At 27.8% G+C, this 16,665-nt stretch overlaps 1 protein-coding gene across 1 annotated transcript in view; it reads left to right on the top strand.

Annotated features, from left to right (window-relative positions):
- The window catches only part of LOC119674181 (probable serine/threonine-protein kinase DDB_G0272282), a 17,434-nt gene extending 10,440 nt beyond the window's left edge, over positions 1-6,994 (top strand). The window contains exons 2-4 of the mRNA XM_038085305.1: positions 444-670; positions 4,046-5,817; positions 6,727-6,994. Of these exons, the coding sequence (XP_037941233.1) occupies positions 444-670; positions 4,046-5,817; positions 6,727-6,877 (2,150 nt within the window). The 3' untranslated portion in view covers positions 6,878-6,994. The remainder of the gene's footprint in view (positions 1-443; positions 671-4,045; positions 5,818-6,726) is intronic.
- Positions 6,995-16,665: the final 9,671 nt, after the last annotated feature.

Below are 16,665 nucleotides of genomic sequence, written 5' to 3'. Positions count from 1 at the left end.
TAAATATATAAATATGTATCGCTCAAATAAATTATAAATTTATAAATATCTATATATATTAAGATTATATGAATTTTTTGCTCTACTAGGCTTATTGCCTTTATATGAAGGATAAAAAGAATTTGTTTAAGTATTATTTTTCAGGATTTGCTATTTTTTCGTATTTATTTTAACAAAATACGCTGTAAGATATGAGATATATCTTAATCAAAAATGAACAAAAATAAAATATTTATAACTAAATCATTTTTTATATTCAAGAATAATTAAAAATAAATATACTATTAGAACGTAAATGTAGTACTATAATAAAAATCCTTTTCATATTCGCTTAGAAAAAGATTTTTATATATTTTTTAATGAGCAAATAAATTTCTATAATAATTTTAGACAATTTTTTTATTTTTAAAAATATTCAATTTGTATTTTATATTTTATAGGTTCATTAATTATAAAAAATTGGAAACCCATACCGCTTGAACAGATTTCTGATAATCCCACAATACCTGTTTGTGATATCATTGGTGAATTGACTTCTGTGGTGACACTACGTATTGTTATATTACGTACCAAAACCTCACCATTTGGTGAGATTAAAGATAAATTATTAAAATTATTAGTTTTACAATCACATGCAGTACTACGATCCACCGGTTGTCCATTGGATGAGGTAAGTCTTCTAAAATTATGTCTAAAAAAATTTATTTTTAATTAAATATATATTTTATTATAATTTGAATATTTTTTTTTTTATTAATTCAATTGAGTAAATGAGCCGTTAGTAAAATGAAGCAATACTAATATATATATTCATATATATATATATCGATATATATACATATATATATAAGTCTACTTAAAGCAATTAATTCGAAAAGTGGAATGAATCTTTAAGTTAAAATTTTGCATTAACAGTTACATTATATTAGAACTATCTGGAATCATTTTTTTCTAATACTTACTATATTTGTATGACATGAGTGTTGTTCTTATTGTTCAATATTTATATAAATTAATATATTAGAGATTATAAGAAAATAGCGAGATATTTAAAACGAAAGAATGTTAAAGTTCCTTTATAAGATATCTTCTATATGAAGACAAGTATCTACGAGTATTATTTCTTTGCTTTTAAAAATTTATAGTATCATAAAATTCGCTTAATTATAAATATAACATTTAACAAATAAATGAAATACTTTCTTTTATGTGATTATAAAATTGTGTGTATTTTAGTACCAAAACGCATGTTCTCCATCTTTTTCTTGATGTATACTATTTAAGCGTTTTCGTAATGCAAAATTAATTCTTAAACTTTTTCGTCAATTAATTATTCACTTTGAACATAATTATACTTATCGGTTTATCATTAAAATTTTATGTCAAATTCTTTGAAATATTTCATCGCCATTCTTTACTTCTACGAAATGTCGAAATGAAACCTCTTAAAATCACAAAGTCTATTAACGAATACATAATCCTTAAAACTACTTCATCTCCAACTACAAAAATAATTATTTTTTTTTGTGCGTAATGCTGATGTATATCATCTACGTCATTAAGTAAAGAGATACATACAAATATTTTTTATTAATAGACATTGAAGTTCTAAGGTTGACAGCTTCAAAGCAGGGTTGCTTAGTTAAAAAGACGTGGCTTAACTATTTACATATCATTAAATCTATTTATGAGATTAAATCGTAAACTATAATAGTCAAAGAAATTTCTATAAAATTTTAATCCCTTTCAGTTACCTTATTATGATGTTTTATTTTAACTTTTAACAGAAGAAAAGTTTCATTCTTCATAATGATTTGAGTAAACAAAAATTTTCTATTAAAATAAATAGAAAAAAAAAAAATAAAATAAAATAAATAGTATACTACCATTAAATAATAAATTTTATTTAAATTAAAGAATTTTATAAAAGTATTATATTATTATATTTTATTATATTATGTATTATTGTTAATTTTTAGTAAATCAATTCATATCAAGAGTTAATTTGAGTACACAAAAATTTCTATCAAAATAAATAAAAAAAATATTATAAAATAAAATAAAATAGAAAAAATGAATAGTATTAAATAAAAGTTATTATTTAAATTGAAAACTTACCATATATAAAAAGCTTCATCTTATTATATTATTATATAAAAAATATATTTTTTTAATTTTTAGTAGAACAATTCATATCAAAAGTTGATTTGAGTACTTAAAAATTTCTATTAAAATAAATAAAAAAAAATAATATAAAATAAAATAAAATAAAAAATGAAAAAGTATTAAATAATAGATTTTATTTAAATTGAAATATAATATAAAAATTATTAAACTATTATAGTATTATGTAGAAAATATATTTTTTTATGTATAAAGCTGATTTGACTACACAAAAATTTCTATTAAAATAAATAGAAAAAAAATAATATAAAATAAAATAAAAAAGAAATAAAATAAAACAAAATTAAATAAAATAAAATAACGGAGAAAGTTAAATAATAAATTAAAAATTACATTATTTAAAATAAAAATTTTATATATGTGATCTCTATTTTTAAATTTTTTAATAGAACAATTCATATTAAAAGCACACAAAAATTTCTGATAAAATAGAAAGGATAAAATAGTATAGAAAAATTATATAGAATTAAACGATAGATTTTATTTCAAGTGAAATAATATATTAAATAATATAATAATATATTTTTGAAATTTTTAGTCAATCAATTCATATCATATAGAATAAGGAGTTCTCTTATTAGTTTATTGACGTAAGCCGTCGTACCTAATCTAGGCACATTATACAGGGGTCTTAAATTAAATTTTAAGTAATTTATTTTTTTAATATAAACTTTTTATTACAATAAAATTGTCTTAAAAATCCCCTTCAACTAATATTTCGTTAGTTTGTTTTATTGCACGTCTTAATATTGGCAACTTTTATTAATCACATGATAAAAGTCTCTCTGCCGTAATTTAATCCCGATACTTTGAGGGCCTCTGTGTGCGTATTTTTGCTAGCAAATAAATTAATTAAATCAACTTGAGTGCCCAATAACAATAAATAATAAATTTTATATTTATTTAATATATAAAAATGTGTTTATCTGCTAATTGAACTACGCTAGCAAATCGCATTTGGCTCCGTACGACTTACCATAGCCAGTTTTATTATATATTTTGGTGTTTTGAAAATAGAATGGCTTAAGTGATTTGTAATTCTTCCTTATCTGATAATAGTCACTATCTGTTTTTGCTGGTATGCCTCTATATAAGCTTATCTTGTACTTACCTTTCGACATTGTTGGTTATTGGTTTTGTTATTGGTAAATATATCTATTCAAGTAGATTTTTTCATTGGAAATCGAATAGTTCTTCCTGAAGTCTTAAGCTTTGGTAGCTTAGTCATATCAAGGGTTGGCGATGAGTACACGTCAAACTTTCATACCCCATTAGCTACTACACTGCTCTGCTGATATAACAATTATGTAAGTAATTTAATCACTTACACTCACATAGTGTATATCTAATAATTACCTGCAGTCGGACACAATTCCATATCAGCACTGGTGTGGCCAATTTCGTTTTGATTTAACGTTTTGCAATCACGCTTACCTTTTTATGGCTTACTGAATCCCATACTTGAGAATTTTATGAAAGCATTCGCTGTGATTTTTATGACTTGTGCTTAGTTTGTTGTCAAAAATAGGTTGGGAATTTAGATATAGCGTTGGCATTAGGCAAAGATTTGCACAAGGGATTTATATTTGGCCGGCTTTGACAGGAGATTACTACGTTACTACGTGTTTTTATAAATGTTTTATATATACTGTATATATTATATGTATTGGGAATTTTTACAATGACGTAATTTACTCAAAATACAGCAAAAGTTGTTAAGCGGTGGATAAACAAACAGCTGAAGTGTTAGTTCAAAATATTTTACTTCAACATTATTATTGATAACAATTATTGCTAAATCTTTATCAAATTGTTAAAAACAAATTTATTATATTCGCACATCATTTTTTTTCTCTTACAGTCAATACTTTCGCAGCTATGCCGTATCTCATATCAAAACGCGTATGCATTTCCTGACATCTCCGAAGATATACGAAGAAAATTTGAACAATGGTGGTCAAATCAATTATCGCCTCAAGCTGCTATGACTCCAAAAATGCTTCCTTTTATGGCTGTACCACAACCAGTTGCGAACGATATGGACTTTAAAGTTGGTTCTGCTGCAGTAGCCGCAGCAGCTGCAGCGGCAGCAGCACAAGCAGGTCTACATGCGGCAAGTAGCAATGCAAGTGTATCCAGTTTAGGTGTACCGACCGGCATTAATGCAAGTCATGAATCGTTAATGTTAAATGAGCATGGTGGACCAGGAGTGCCCGGAAATAGTGCATCGCATCACCCAGGCATGTTGGTACATCCCGCAATGCACGCTTCTATGCACCATCATCATCATCATTCACATTCCCAGTATCCAAATCAGAAAACACGCATGCGTACAAGCTTTGATCCTGAAATGGAGTTACCAAAACTTCAGAAATGGTTTCAAGAGAATCCACATCCTTCCCGACAACAAATACAAACTTATGTAGTACAATTGAATGCTTTGGAATCGCGACGAGGTCGCAAACCATTGGATGTGAACAATGTTGTTTATTGGTTCAAGAATGCGCGTGCTGCCCAGAAACGTGCTGAAATGCGTGGCGGTCTGGGAGCAATTGGTGCTTTAGGTCATGTAGCTATGAATGGATATTTGAGTCAACACGGTCAATTGAGTCAAAATTCAGGCAGTAGTGCTGGTAGCATAACTGGCAGTCAACAGCTGAGTGGTGTTGGTATGCCGTTGGCACATGACTATCTCAAAAGTCCTTTGAGTTTAAAATCGGAAGATATAGATACAATGTCACAACACTCAGATGACATGGATGAAGATACAAGTCGCCCATGCTCCCCACAATTGCCACTATCATTGACAACACATGAACGTAATCGCAACTCACCCACAAATAATGATGAACATTGCGCTGAAAGTCGTCGCACAAGCTCCTCGAAAGATGAGAATGATACACATAACTTAATTAATGGTACGCCACTACAAATGGAGCGATCATGTTCGCGTGACTACAATGAAGAGGATACTGTAAAACGTGAAAAAGATATTGATGAGAATATTGAAAGCAATAAAAGTGATACAGTAACCACACCAAATGATGTGCAACAGAACGAAAATGAAACTAATAATAACTCAACTAATTCCAATAACAATAATAACAGCAATCCTAGTAACGAACAGGTAGAACAAGATTTAGCTGAGAACTCATCACCGAAGCATATAACAACTAAAGAAGAAGATGACTATCTTGATATGGATGAAGATGATGAGGATAATGAAAATGATACCAGTCAATTGGATGATTTTCGTTCACCTTCACCGGATATGACGAACTCAATGGCAGATCGTAAGGATTTACAATTTCCGATGGTACCCAACTCTATGTTCTCACAATCGTTCATGTATATGAGTCATTACATGCCTGGTTTTGGTCAAGCAGCTGCCGGCCATCCACATACACATCATGCCATTGCGGCTGCAGCTGGTATGCAACAGAGTCCTTTAATGAGTCATAGTGGCTTAAATTTATCTAGCCTATCAAATGAAGAACGTCGTAAACGTAATCGCACGTTTATCGATCCAGTTACAGAGGTACCAAAACTGGAACAGTGGTTCGCTATGAATACACATCCATCACACAATTTAATACTGAAATATACAGAAGATTTGAACACGATGCCATATAGGTAAGAATGATTTAAAATTAGATATGTATATATATATATGTATATGTGTATACTTATATTAGAATTATTTAAATAAATCGGCTCAATAAGTATTCGATTAATCCCGTCTGTATAATTCAAAGACGGCTTATTTGGGTATTTCAAAATTTTTTAATTTACATGTATTAATATTTCTTATGAGTCAATTCTAAGCATTCTTCGTTTTGTGAAAAAAGTCCAAGGTCCAAAAGTCCAAATATACATAATCTTTTTCATAAAGTTAACACTACATATTATATATAATACAGTCCTTCAATTTTATCCAATAACTGAATTGATCCACCTTGTAAAGCCTAATTCAATCAGATAAAAAGTAGTTCTTTACTAATTAGGTTTCTCATAGGTTGACACAGCTATATATAAAGAGAAATTTAGGGGTTCTCCACCCATACAATTGACTTCTGTATTAATTTTTTAATCAAAATAAATATAAAAATTTGCTTTATATAAATGCTATATTCAAGAGAAATACTTTTTTCCCGGTTTCCTGTAAATCTGCCTCAGTGTTGGATGTTTGAACCCCATAATGTTACAATTTATATTGATAGGTATGAACTGTGGTAAAAATTGAAGATCGTTTTAAGCCCTTGACTTTTATACGAGAACAAATTAAAACAATTGATTTAAGTGGATCCCTAAAATCGTCGGTAAAATCCAATCCAAGCATTTATAATAAGTAGAAATATGCAATATTATATAATTGTTAGAAAACAAATATACAAAACAAATATATATAATAGATATATAAAATATATATATAATTTCTATATATATAAACTATGTAATATAATGTATAATAATATATATTCCTAATAATAATATATGTATCATATATACCAACTAAAGGATCACTCTCTTTTATCTTTCCAGGCAAAAGTTTCCACGGCTAGAAAGCAAAAATGTGCAATTCTGGTTCAAGAATCGTCGTGCTAAGTGTAAGCGCCTCAAGATGTCGCTGTACGATAACTCACAATTTCCCGCTTTGAACTCATTCGTGCACAAATACGATGAACGTGATTGAAATATGCTGGATATGGACTGTTCGTTCTTAACTGAAAGCCATAATAAGATATCTATATAAATGTTATTTATTAATTCGACTTCTGCAACTTATATGACATTCTTCAAAAAACTACTAGACTCATATCAAAATTATTAATTATAAATTATAAATTATAAATTACAAATTCGTTTAATGTGTTATTAAATAATCTAACGCATAAATCCAGCCAATTTTCTAGTTTTAAGACTTTTAACTGAATTAGTTTCCAATTAGATTAAAAAATTTAATAAATTTTGAATACTTAATAAATAAAATTAATAGCTAAAAATGACAAATAATTACGAAAAATTTAGTAACGTTTTAATTAAGTTTTAACAATTGTGCAAAAAATAATGTTAAGACCCAGTAATTTGCATATATGCATTTTTTTTTAATGAATGATAGTTTTAAGAAATTTTCTAGTTAATAATTAAATTAATTAAAGAACTTCAATTCCGCATTGTTCTAATTACTAAAGAATTAGTTAATATAGTAGTTGAAACCAAAGAATTGTATCTATTTTAACGTGAGCCGATAGAACTCACCCAACTTAATGCTAAATTAAAAATTCGTATAAATTAACTTGTAAATAATTAAAGCATTTTCTTTGCGAAATCATTTATTGCCTTATTTATTATTAATGTTTATTTATAAAAAAAAATTTACATATCTTTAAATTTTAATTTAAAAAATTAAATCTTCTTATTTTAAAAATTCATTATGTTTTTTATTTAAATCGGTATAAAATACCAAAAGTTTGAACATAAATATTACCAGTAAAAATTAAAATAATTAATAAATTTTTATAAAAAAAAATTACTGTAACATTTGAGTATTTAAATTATTTTCATTCTCATTTAAATAGTCGCGAATTTTTGCATAAAACAAATATTTTAACTAAAAAATTATATCAACTGAAATTGTAATAAAAATTAATTATTTATTACTCTATTATAAAAACAGGAACTCATACATATATTGCATTAGTCATATATACAATATATTGAAAATTGTTTATTTTTAGTTATAAAAAATCAGGACTTCATATACATAATTATTACTTCCGTATTGTTTTAATAATATATAATGAAAATTGTAAAATATTTAGAAAGTAATTTAAAAGTAATTCAATTTAATTTATATAAAATATAATTAATTCAAATAAATAAAGAACTTTTAAGTGTTAAAATAAACAACTGTGTTTTTTATAATGAATATATAATTTGTTACAAACGTATTCTCAGATATTAAAAACAGATATATCCATTTTGTAGTATGAGCTAAAAGTGTTCTAAATAAAAAGTTTTTAAATATAATGGATTTCCAAGTCTAAGTAGTTGATTGATTAATTACAGTGACTAATCAGGAGATACTTTTCCTCCTCTCATAATAAACAATTATTTGCCGTTTTAATACCTTCACAAAACACCCTTACAGATATACTAGCACCAATGACTATACTTACAAGCAGCGATGTACTCGGTCGCAGAAGAAACAAAATATTAAGTACATACCAACTAGAGGATAAAGACCTTTAAAAACTTTGTCCGAAGGAGCTGGTTCGACTTCTGGAGTTACTAAATGATCAAACAATAGATCAAACTGGTCGCAGTGCAGAAAGGCCTTAGCCTAAGCCATAAACCATTACTTTACATTATATTACAATGGTTATACTTATTTAAAATACAGTTATCTAGACCCAATATAAAGGAATTACCACTGTAGTACCACTGCGATAATAATTATAATATATAATATGCGCTACTTGAAGTAGAGAAGAGAAAGTCTTATGTTTTATGTTGAAAATACTAAATATACTAAAAATAGGATTGAAATAATTTCAGTAAAGGGGAAAGTGTGAAAAATGTGTAGATTACTTTTGATTCTATACTATTTTTAAAACCTTTACGATTCAATATAATTTTTCGAGTTATTTCTAATTAATTAGTTAGTAATAAATTAATTCAAAATATTTATATGATTTATAACCAGATATAACGAAATCGTAGAGATGTTGAAAGCAGTCAAACATATTTGGGCAAAGCCTTTATATACATTAAAGTACCCCATCTTTGAGCGGGTTTTAAAATAAAGCTACTAAAAAGGAGAGAAAAGAGTTGTTTTCAAAAGAAGAGAAATGAATTGTCAAAAAAAGAAAAAGTAATCAGTTTCTCACTAACTCTCTCAGTTGACACATACGGAGCAAGTATCTTCCTTATAGAAATATTTTGCACTATTTTGTACTTCCATATGCCTCACCAATTTCTAATCTAGTTATTTATAGTTCTTTAGAATGCCATTTACAGTTAACATTTTTATGTAGTTCCTAATAATTTAACCGGTAACTTAAATATCTTGAGATCAATTTGTGCATTTTGGTGCAGTATATAACTACCATATATATTATATATATTTATATAATTTATATTATATATATATATTTAATATATATATTATATATATTACATATTTATATATATATATATATATTTATTTTTATATGGTATGTATATTTTTTTGTGGGTTTTGTTTTGAGTCCGAAATGGTTGTACTACTATCTGTAAAATATTTCAGACGCATTAGTTAGTAATAATTTGCACTGCTAAATTTGGTATAATAATCAGTAGCCAAGCTCTTAATTCATATATCTCTAAACCTTAATTTTAAAATCAACTTTAAAGAATAGTCATCGTTTATTGCTAAAGTTAATTATGTTTCGACTCCGTATGCTAAAGACAGGAAAAAGTGAAGTAAAGTCAGGACTCCAAGTTAACTCTTGGAGAAATTCCAGAATATTCCAAATCTATTATCTATTAACTGTCCCATCTTATAAAAATTACAGGTGCGAGTTTTACAAGTAAATTTCTCTATTGGATTTTCATTGTATAATTATGTGTTATATATTGAATTCAATATACGCGTGGGTTTCAAAAAGTTTTGCCTCTAACAGAGAATCAATAGTTTACGTACTTTTTGCTTTAAAAACAAATTTTATATTTTCAGATTGGTTCAAAAGTTTTGAAAGAAAAAATGAAAAATGAAAGAAATAAGTGTGAATTTTTTAATAAAATTAGTTTTTTATTCAAATCTCGCGCAATTTTAATGCATACCTATATTGCAACAATCTTTAAATAATTTTATACCACCTATGATTTTCCGGATGCTTTCTAAAATACTGTTCCACGGCTACAATGAATTCTTCATTCGATGAAAACCACTTACTACGAAGTAATTGCTTCAAATGTCTGAAATAAATTCAGAGGGAGCCAGATCTGAGGTATACGATGGGGGTTCAAGCAAGTCGGACTTATTATGTTCAAAACACTTGTATAAACTCGTACATTGTGTTAATGAAAAATTACTTTTTTCTTCCGTAAGCTGGGTATTTTTTCATTTATTTTTTATTTAACTGGTCCATAATAATATTTATAATTAAATTTTTTGCCTTTTTTAAGACAAGCAATCAATAAAACTTCTTTAGCATCCCAGAAAAGTGATGCTATAACGTTTTTTGCTGCGGACCTTTGTGACTTCACTAGTTTTAGAGCGAAATTACCTGTTTTAGTTTAGGATCATGTTAGTAAATCCAGGTTTCATCTGGAAAACGATGAACAAATTTGGTTTCATTCTGCTCTTAACACTGCAGATTACGTTGAGAAATTTGTTTTCGATTCAGTTTTTGTTGAATTGTCACAGAATGTGGCACTAACTATCCGTTAGCTTTTTCTTACGTATTTCTTCTTTTAAAATGTAAACTACTCGTATGTCTGAAATATCTATGGAATCAGCAATTTCGTGCTTAGTCAAACTTGGATCTCTATCTCTATGTCGTAGACATTCTCAATGATTTCTGGTATTGTAAAACCACTACGTGGTTCATCTTCTAACTAAAATTTTGTTTCAAAAACTTTTCATTTACAAAAAGACAACACAATCATTAACGTAGTAAGAAATGTCCTTTACCCTGTTCAATGAACCTCATTGTGGAATACTAATACAGCCTACTATATATATTAATATCATTTATTTGATCATGATAAATACCTTAAACTTCAACACCGGTATATAGTATGTGGAGAGCTTTAATTAATTTAGTTTTGCTCATTCTAATATCTAATGACTCTTCTATTAAGATTTTATTTGCATTACTGTACTAGTGACAGCTTAAACCGACAGGCTGCCCTACTTAGCACTATTTAACCTCAGAGTAATCACTAACCGCACGGGGATGTACGCAGATGTTGGATCAGTTATTGAATAACCACGAAGCTTATGAGTAATACACAAATTAATCAGGAGATGGGTAGGACTCACCAGAAACCCCCCAGCTATCAAGGGTAAAAGTGCCCTGTTGCACTAACTCGGAAAGGGCTCAACATCAACATCAACTAGTGACAGCTACAGGAAAAAATATATTACTGTTCTGTGATAGGCACATAAATTTTTCGCTATCATTTACTCTATATATGTGTGCTATAATATAACAAATAATTTGTATTCCAATAACTGCTTTCTTTTGAAGATCTTTCATAAAATGTTACCATAAAAAGCCGATCAAAGTAAATGGATATGTAGATTTTTCGATTCACAACTTTACGTTAATGTGTAAAGATACGAAACCACACTTTTAGTCCATTACATTTATTGGTTCATAGAGGTATACTATGTTCTCATTCCAACCGAATTTAACTGACAACTGAAATCGCATTTTAATAAAATATGAACATTTTTACGAATTTAATAAAAGCAGTCATTACACATTATAATTTATATGTGATTACCGCGTGTGCAAGTTAATTTTTCATATGCAAAACTTAACATAAAGAACATTGCAAGTTCCTATATCAACGAGAATACACACACCCACTCATTCAACCGAAATGAATTATGGACTTACACAAAAGTTCATCTTTGTTGAGAAAAAAAAAAATTATATAACATAAAAATAAGCGGATACGGAAACAGAGAATGCACCCTGTGGCAGCTAACTAAGTACATTTTGGGGTGGAGGAGAAGAATTTGAATTTGTACCTCAAACTCGATGTATTCTTTTATGAAATAAGATATTCTCCTTGTGCTAATGTGTAATAATGTGTTTCGGTATTTCTTACTTATTTCTTTTATTTTCGCTTCTTGTTATTTATTTTGGTTTTTAGCTGATAAGCGAAATGGAAATAAATTTTCGTAAAAATGCAAAATTAGTTTTTTGTACGGTAAATGCAATACACCGTCCGTCTGCCTTTGCCGGAGTAATATATGAGTTATCTGCCACATATGAGAATATATAAGCGAAGTACCAATGAAATAAAAACGAAATCATTTTGGAGATATGAAATAATATATTAAGAACAGCACCAGTGTGAGTGTAATGTTTTAAATCAGTGTCTACTGTTAGAGTATTTATTTGGTAGTTACTCCTAAGTAGCTGTGAGGCAAATCTTAAAGATATGATATATCGTTTTTAACTGTAAATTGTAATTCACATTATTAAATGTGTAAAATACAATGAAATGTATATGAAGAAATAACGCACACTCGCTATTTAAGCTTATTTATATGTAAAGAGTTTAAAAATGTTGCATGCTTTTAGGATGATTGTAATTTTTAATAAAGTTGTGACCGCTGTAATTGTAATTCCAATTAATTCCAATTAGTTTAATAGCATGTTTCCACTGCAGCTAAAATAACTTATTTTAATGGGATTAGGATTTGAACGTTTCCACTGCCATAAGCTGATTTATGCATGTCAAATAGTTTGTTTGTTCATATTTTATATATAAAACATATGGAAACGGGTTAAATTTTCCTTGTGAGAAATTTGTTTTTAAGGATTGCATTCGACATTTTTCGCCTTAACTATGTTAATTAAATTATAATGAGCTCATTTAAATGAAAACTATTCGTATGGTAAAATATATTTATTAACGGCCTTAATGAGCAAGACTGCCATAATAAGACAAGTCAAAACATGGTATAAGGTTAAGAAATCGATTTATGCTTCACTTATTTAAAGAAGTACCATAATTGTATAGATAAACCAATAATTTCGTATAAATCGTATGAAGAATAGTTACACATAGAAAACATGTTATATTGACCCCAACATAAAATAATTATTGTTATCATTTAATTGATATGTGATTTTGTTAAGGCACTGTAAACGTAAAGCTAAGATTTGAAGGAATTTTAAAACTAAAGAATAGCAAAATTTCTTCATACCTCATCTAGCGATAAATTTGAGTAAACTAATCATTTGAGTGAGCACTATTTATGGATTTATAAATAGTAGACTTAGAAGTATGTATATAATATCAAAATAAATGCGTACTTGTTATATTCAAATTTTGGATATGAGTTTCACTATAGAAACTCTTGTTAAAATGAAACTTAAGTCGATAAAGAATACTTTTAAATACTTCTGAGAGTGTCCGTCACTGTTGCATAACCGGAAGAAACACCTAAGAGCATATTTCATGGAACATAGGGAATTAAGGCTAGAAAAGGTAAACTCTATACTGTCTTTCATTAATAAAATCGGACTTGGAGAAGCACTCTAATCCGACAAATAATAATAATAATATTAATAATAGTTTAAATCTATTATAATTCATAATAAATAATACCATTAATTTTGAATAAATAATATTATTTATAATACTATTAATAAATAAATAATAAAACTTATAATAAATAAGATTTATAATAAAAAATATTATTTATTTAATTTACTTAAAATTATTGTCAAATCGAAGTATCTCAGAATTACGAATCCTGCCAATATAATATTTCTGCACTATATTGAACTAAATGAAAGAAAGTGGAGTTATGGTTCACTCGAGTCCTAGATTCTGAAACGTCAACAAATGGATTAGTTATATTTTACTAGTAATTTCTTCAATGATATGATAAAATTTATTATTTTCAACTATTATTTTTAGAGGTAAGCTTTTTGTTTTATTTATTTTTTAGCTTATCCACTAAGTAACTTTAAAGTAAATATTTGTTTCTAAAGTATTGTTTATAAAGCCCTACAAAATTTGATTTTTTTTTTGTTATTAATCCATTAATAGTTTTATATAAGGTCTTTTCTTATTTTCTCATTACAATATAAAGCATTTATGGTCATTAGATCTACTATACATATAATAAACATTATAGATTGTGGAAAAAGTCAATTATTATTTTAATTGAAGGTACAAATACTACAATTGCATATTGATCACTCTAATAGTGATCATAGTCATAAGCATAGTCATAATATTGATGATTATATTAGAATGATAAAAATGTTAATAAACTTACTTTGATAATATATTAAAAATGTATACAAAAAATTTTTGAATATAAATAAATAAATAAACAAAAATAAAAGAATATAATGATTACTTATTAAGATGTCTAAAATGTAGCTCATATAAAGCATATATTCAAGACTTTACTAAAGTAGATTTACTTCTCACTAGTAATATAAAAAAAACTGTAATAAACCAGCAGCTATAAGATAAAAACTCATGAGCAGTAAATAAGACCGCCCCCAGCACATAACAAATCACATCAAGAATAAATATAAATAAATAAGAAAACCCACATACAAATCCTATTTATACTAAAACACGCCCCGAAAATTGCTAAATACTACAAAGGCATGAAGGGAATAAAAATCAACTTCAAAAGTATACGGAATTCCAAATATTTTTCATTTGCACAAGAGTTGCCAAGTAAAACAACAGACCAACGCCAGCTCAAGACGATTCCTGTTTGACTTTGTGTTTCGTACACTTTCCTTCCTTGCTCCAAAATAAACATAATAGGAATAAGGACGATTTTCCCCATCCTTTTCGTTTGTAGCGCATTACGGAAACAGCTGCCCACGCTATTTTTTTCTATTGCTCTGTTGCAGCCTGCAATTTTCCGATGAATGGAGAATCTTTGCCATTAAAAATACTCAGCATTTCTAGCGTCTTTTCGTCCTTTTACTTGGAAAATTCTCTACAACTTTAACCATTAATTAAAATTGTTAACATTTTTCCGAGGTTTGTGGAAAAATGCAGCGATTTTCCAACTACAATTGTATCTGTTGGAATGTGAAACCGTGAAAAATCTACGAAATGGTTCTGCGGAAGAATGGTGTTTAGCAGTTCTTTATCGCTACCTCGACTTGTGTTTGTAGTTGGAAAATCATAAATAAATTATTTACATAAGGTGTATCTATGGTTCTGTTGCTTACATCTGAGAAGAATTTCGTGGTGCTTGAGGTTCTCTAGTTTCTGGCTTTCTTTTTTCTTTTTTCATTTTTGTTTGTTTGGATGTTTTCACATTTTGTAAATGTTTGTAATTGCTGTTTTTTATGAAGTCTTGATAAATCGCTTTTGTTGAACTTTTTAATTTGCTGGCAAATATTTTCTTGAGTTAAAAGTACCGACAATATTTTATGTACTCAAAAGCTAAATTAAGTGCACTTTTGCAAAGTTAAAAAAAATAAACTTTTATGCTAATAGGAAACTTTGTTCTTAGGGTTGTGTTTTATAGTAAATATTGTAAATAACCGAATATAAATATTTCAAAAAAAACAATATTAATTTTTTAATTTCTAATATAAATTTATCTGTTAATATAAATACTCTAAATAGTTCTTCTCTAGTAGATAATTATTATTTGAAAAATTTATAAAAATTGTGAGAATACTAAACATGTATACCCTTGAGTACTCACATTATGTATCTGTTTGCCTTTCTATTTCATAAAAATGACTTAGGCCAAGCACATAGCCAAGAGGAGGGTCACGAGAATACTAAACATATATACTCTCATGTCCTCACATCATGTATCTGTTTGCCTTTCTGTTTTATAAAAATGACTTAGGCTAAGCACATAGCCAAGAAGAGGGTCATGAGAATACTAAACATATATACCCTCATGTCCTCACATCATGTATCTGTTTGAAGATGACTTAAGCCAAGCACATAACCAAGAGGAGAGAAGATTTCAGTGGTTTTAAGGCATCGAAGGGTCACGAGAATACGAAACATATATACCCTCGTGTCCTCACATCATATATCTGTTTGAAGATGACTTAAGCTAAGCACATAGCCAAGAAGAGAGAAGACTTCAGCTATTTAAGGGTATCGAAGAATATGTATACATTTGTCAATTCATTATCAATATTTTTTATCATGACTAAATGGGAAATAAAGGTATAGTTGTTCCAGTATTTTATCTGAAAGTTACATCCCATCCTCTCTTACGAAGTAAATTTGTGACTATGGTTTGGCTTATACTTTTTTCTGATTACTTTACACCCTTTATCTCACAATTTTAATATATATAATATATTGATTGTAAACATATTTAATGAAAAAAGTTTTTTTTGATAACGCATATATTTGACATTACGTCACATTTTCGAGTACCATAGTTAAGGGTCTCTCTGTGTTCAAGTTTTTTGGAACATGAACCTTTGAAAGCTAAATAAATTCTTATAAAAATATTGTGATTTATGTTAATATTTTTATTTTTTTATTTCCTTGGTGATAACAAATACACATATGTGTGTTTAACTATCTTCCTATTGGAGCATAGAGCGGCATTTACTGCTTGTCGGGTACACAAAAAGATCTTATTCGGCTAATTTACTACTTTAACGTGAAGATTTTTTAATTGAACCCATTGACGGTACCTTTGACTTTTGGTTTAATTTATCCGCCACCGTCATATTCCATTACACACCAAACTAGCGTATATAGTGAATTTTCAGTACTCCTCTGTTG

This window comes from Teleopsis dalmanni, chromosome 2 (genome assembly GCF_002237135.1).
Source record: "Teleopsis dalmanni isolate 2A chromosome 2, ASM223713v2, whole genome shotgun sequence".
Taxonomy (NCBI): Eukaryota; Metazoa; Arthropoda; class Insecta; order Diptera; family Diopsidae; genus Teleopsis; species Teleopsis dalmanni.
Note: the sequence above shows the minus strand (reverse complement) of the source record. Positions and strands in the feature narration are given on the sequence as shown.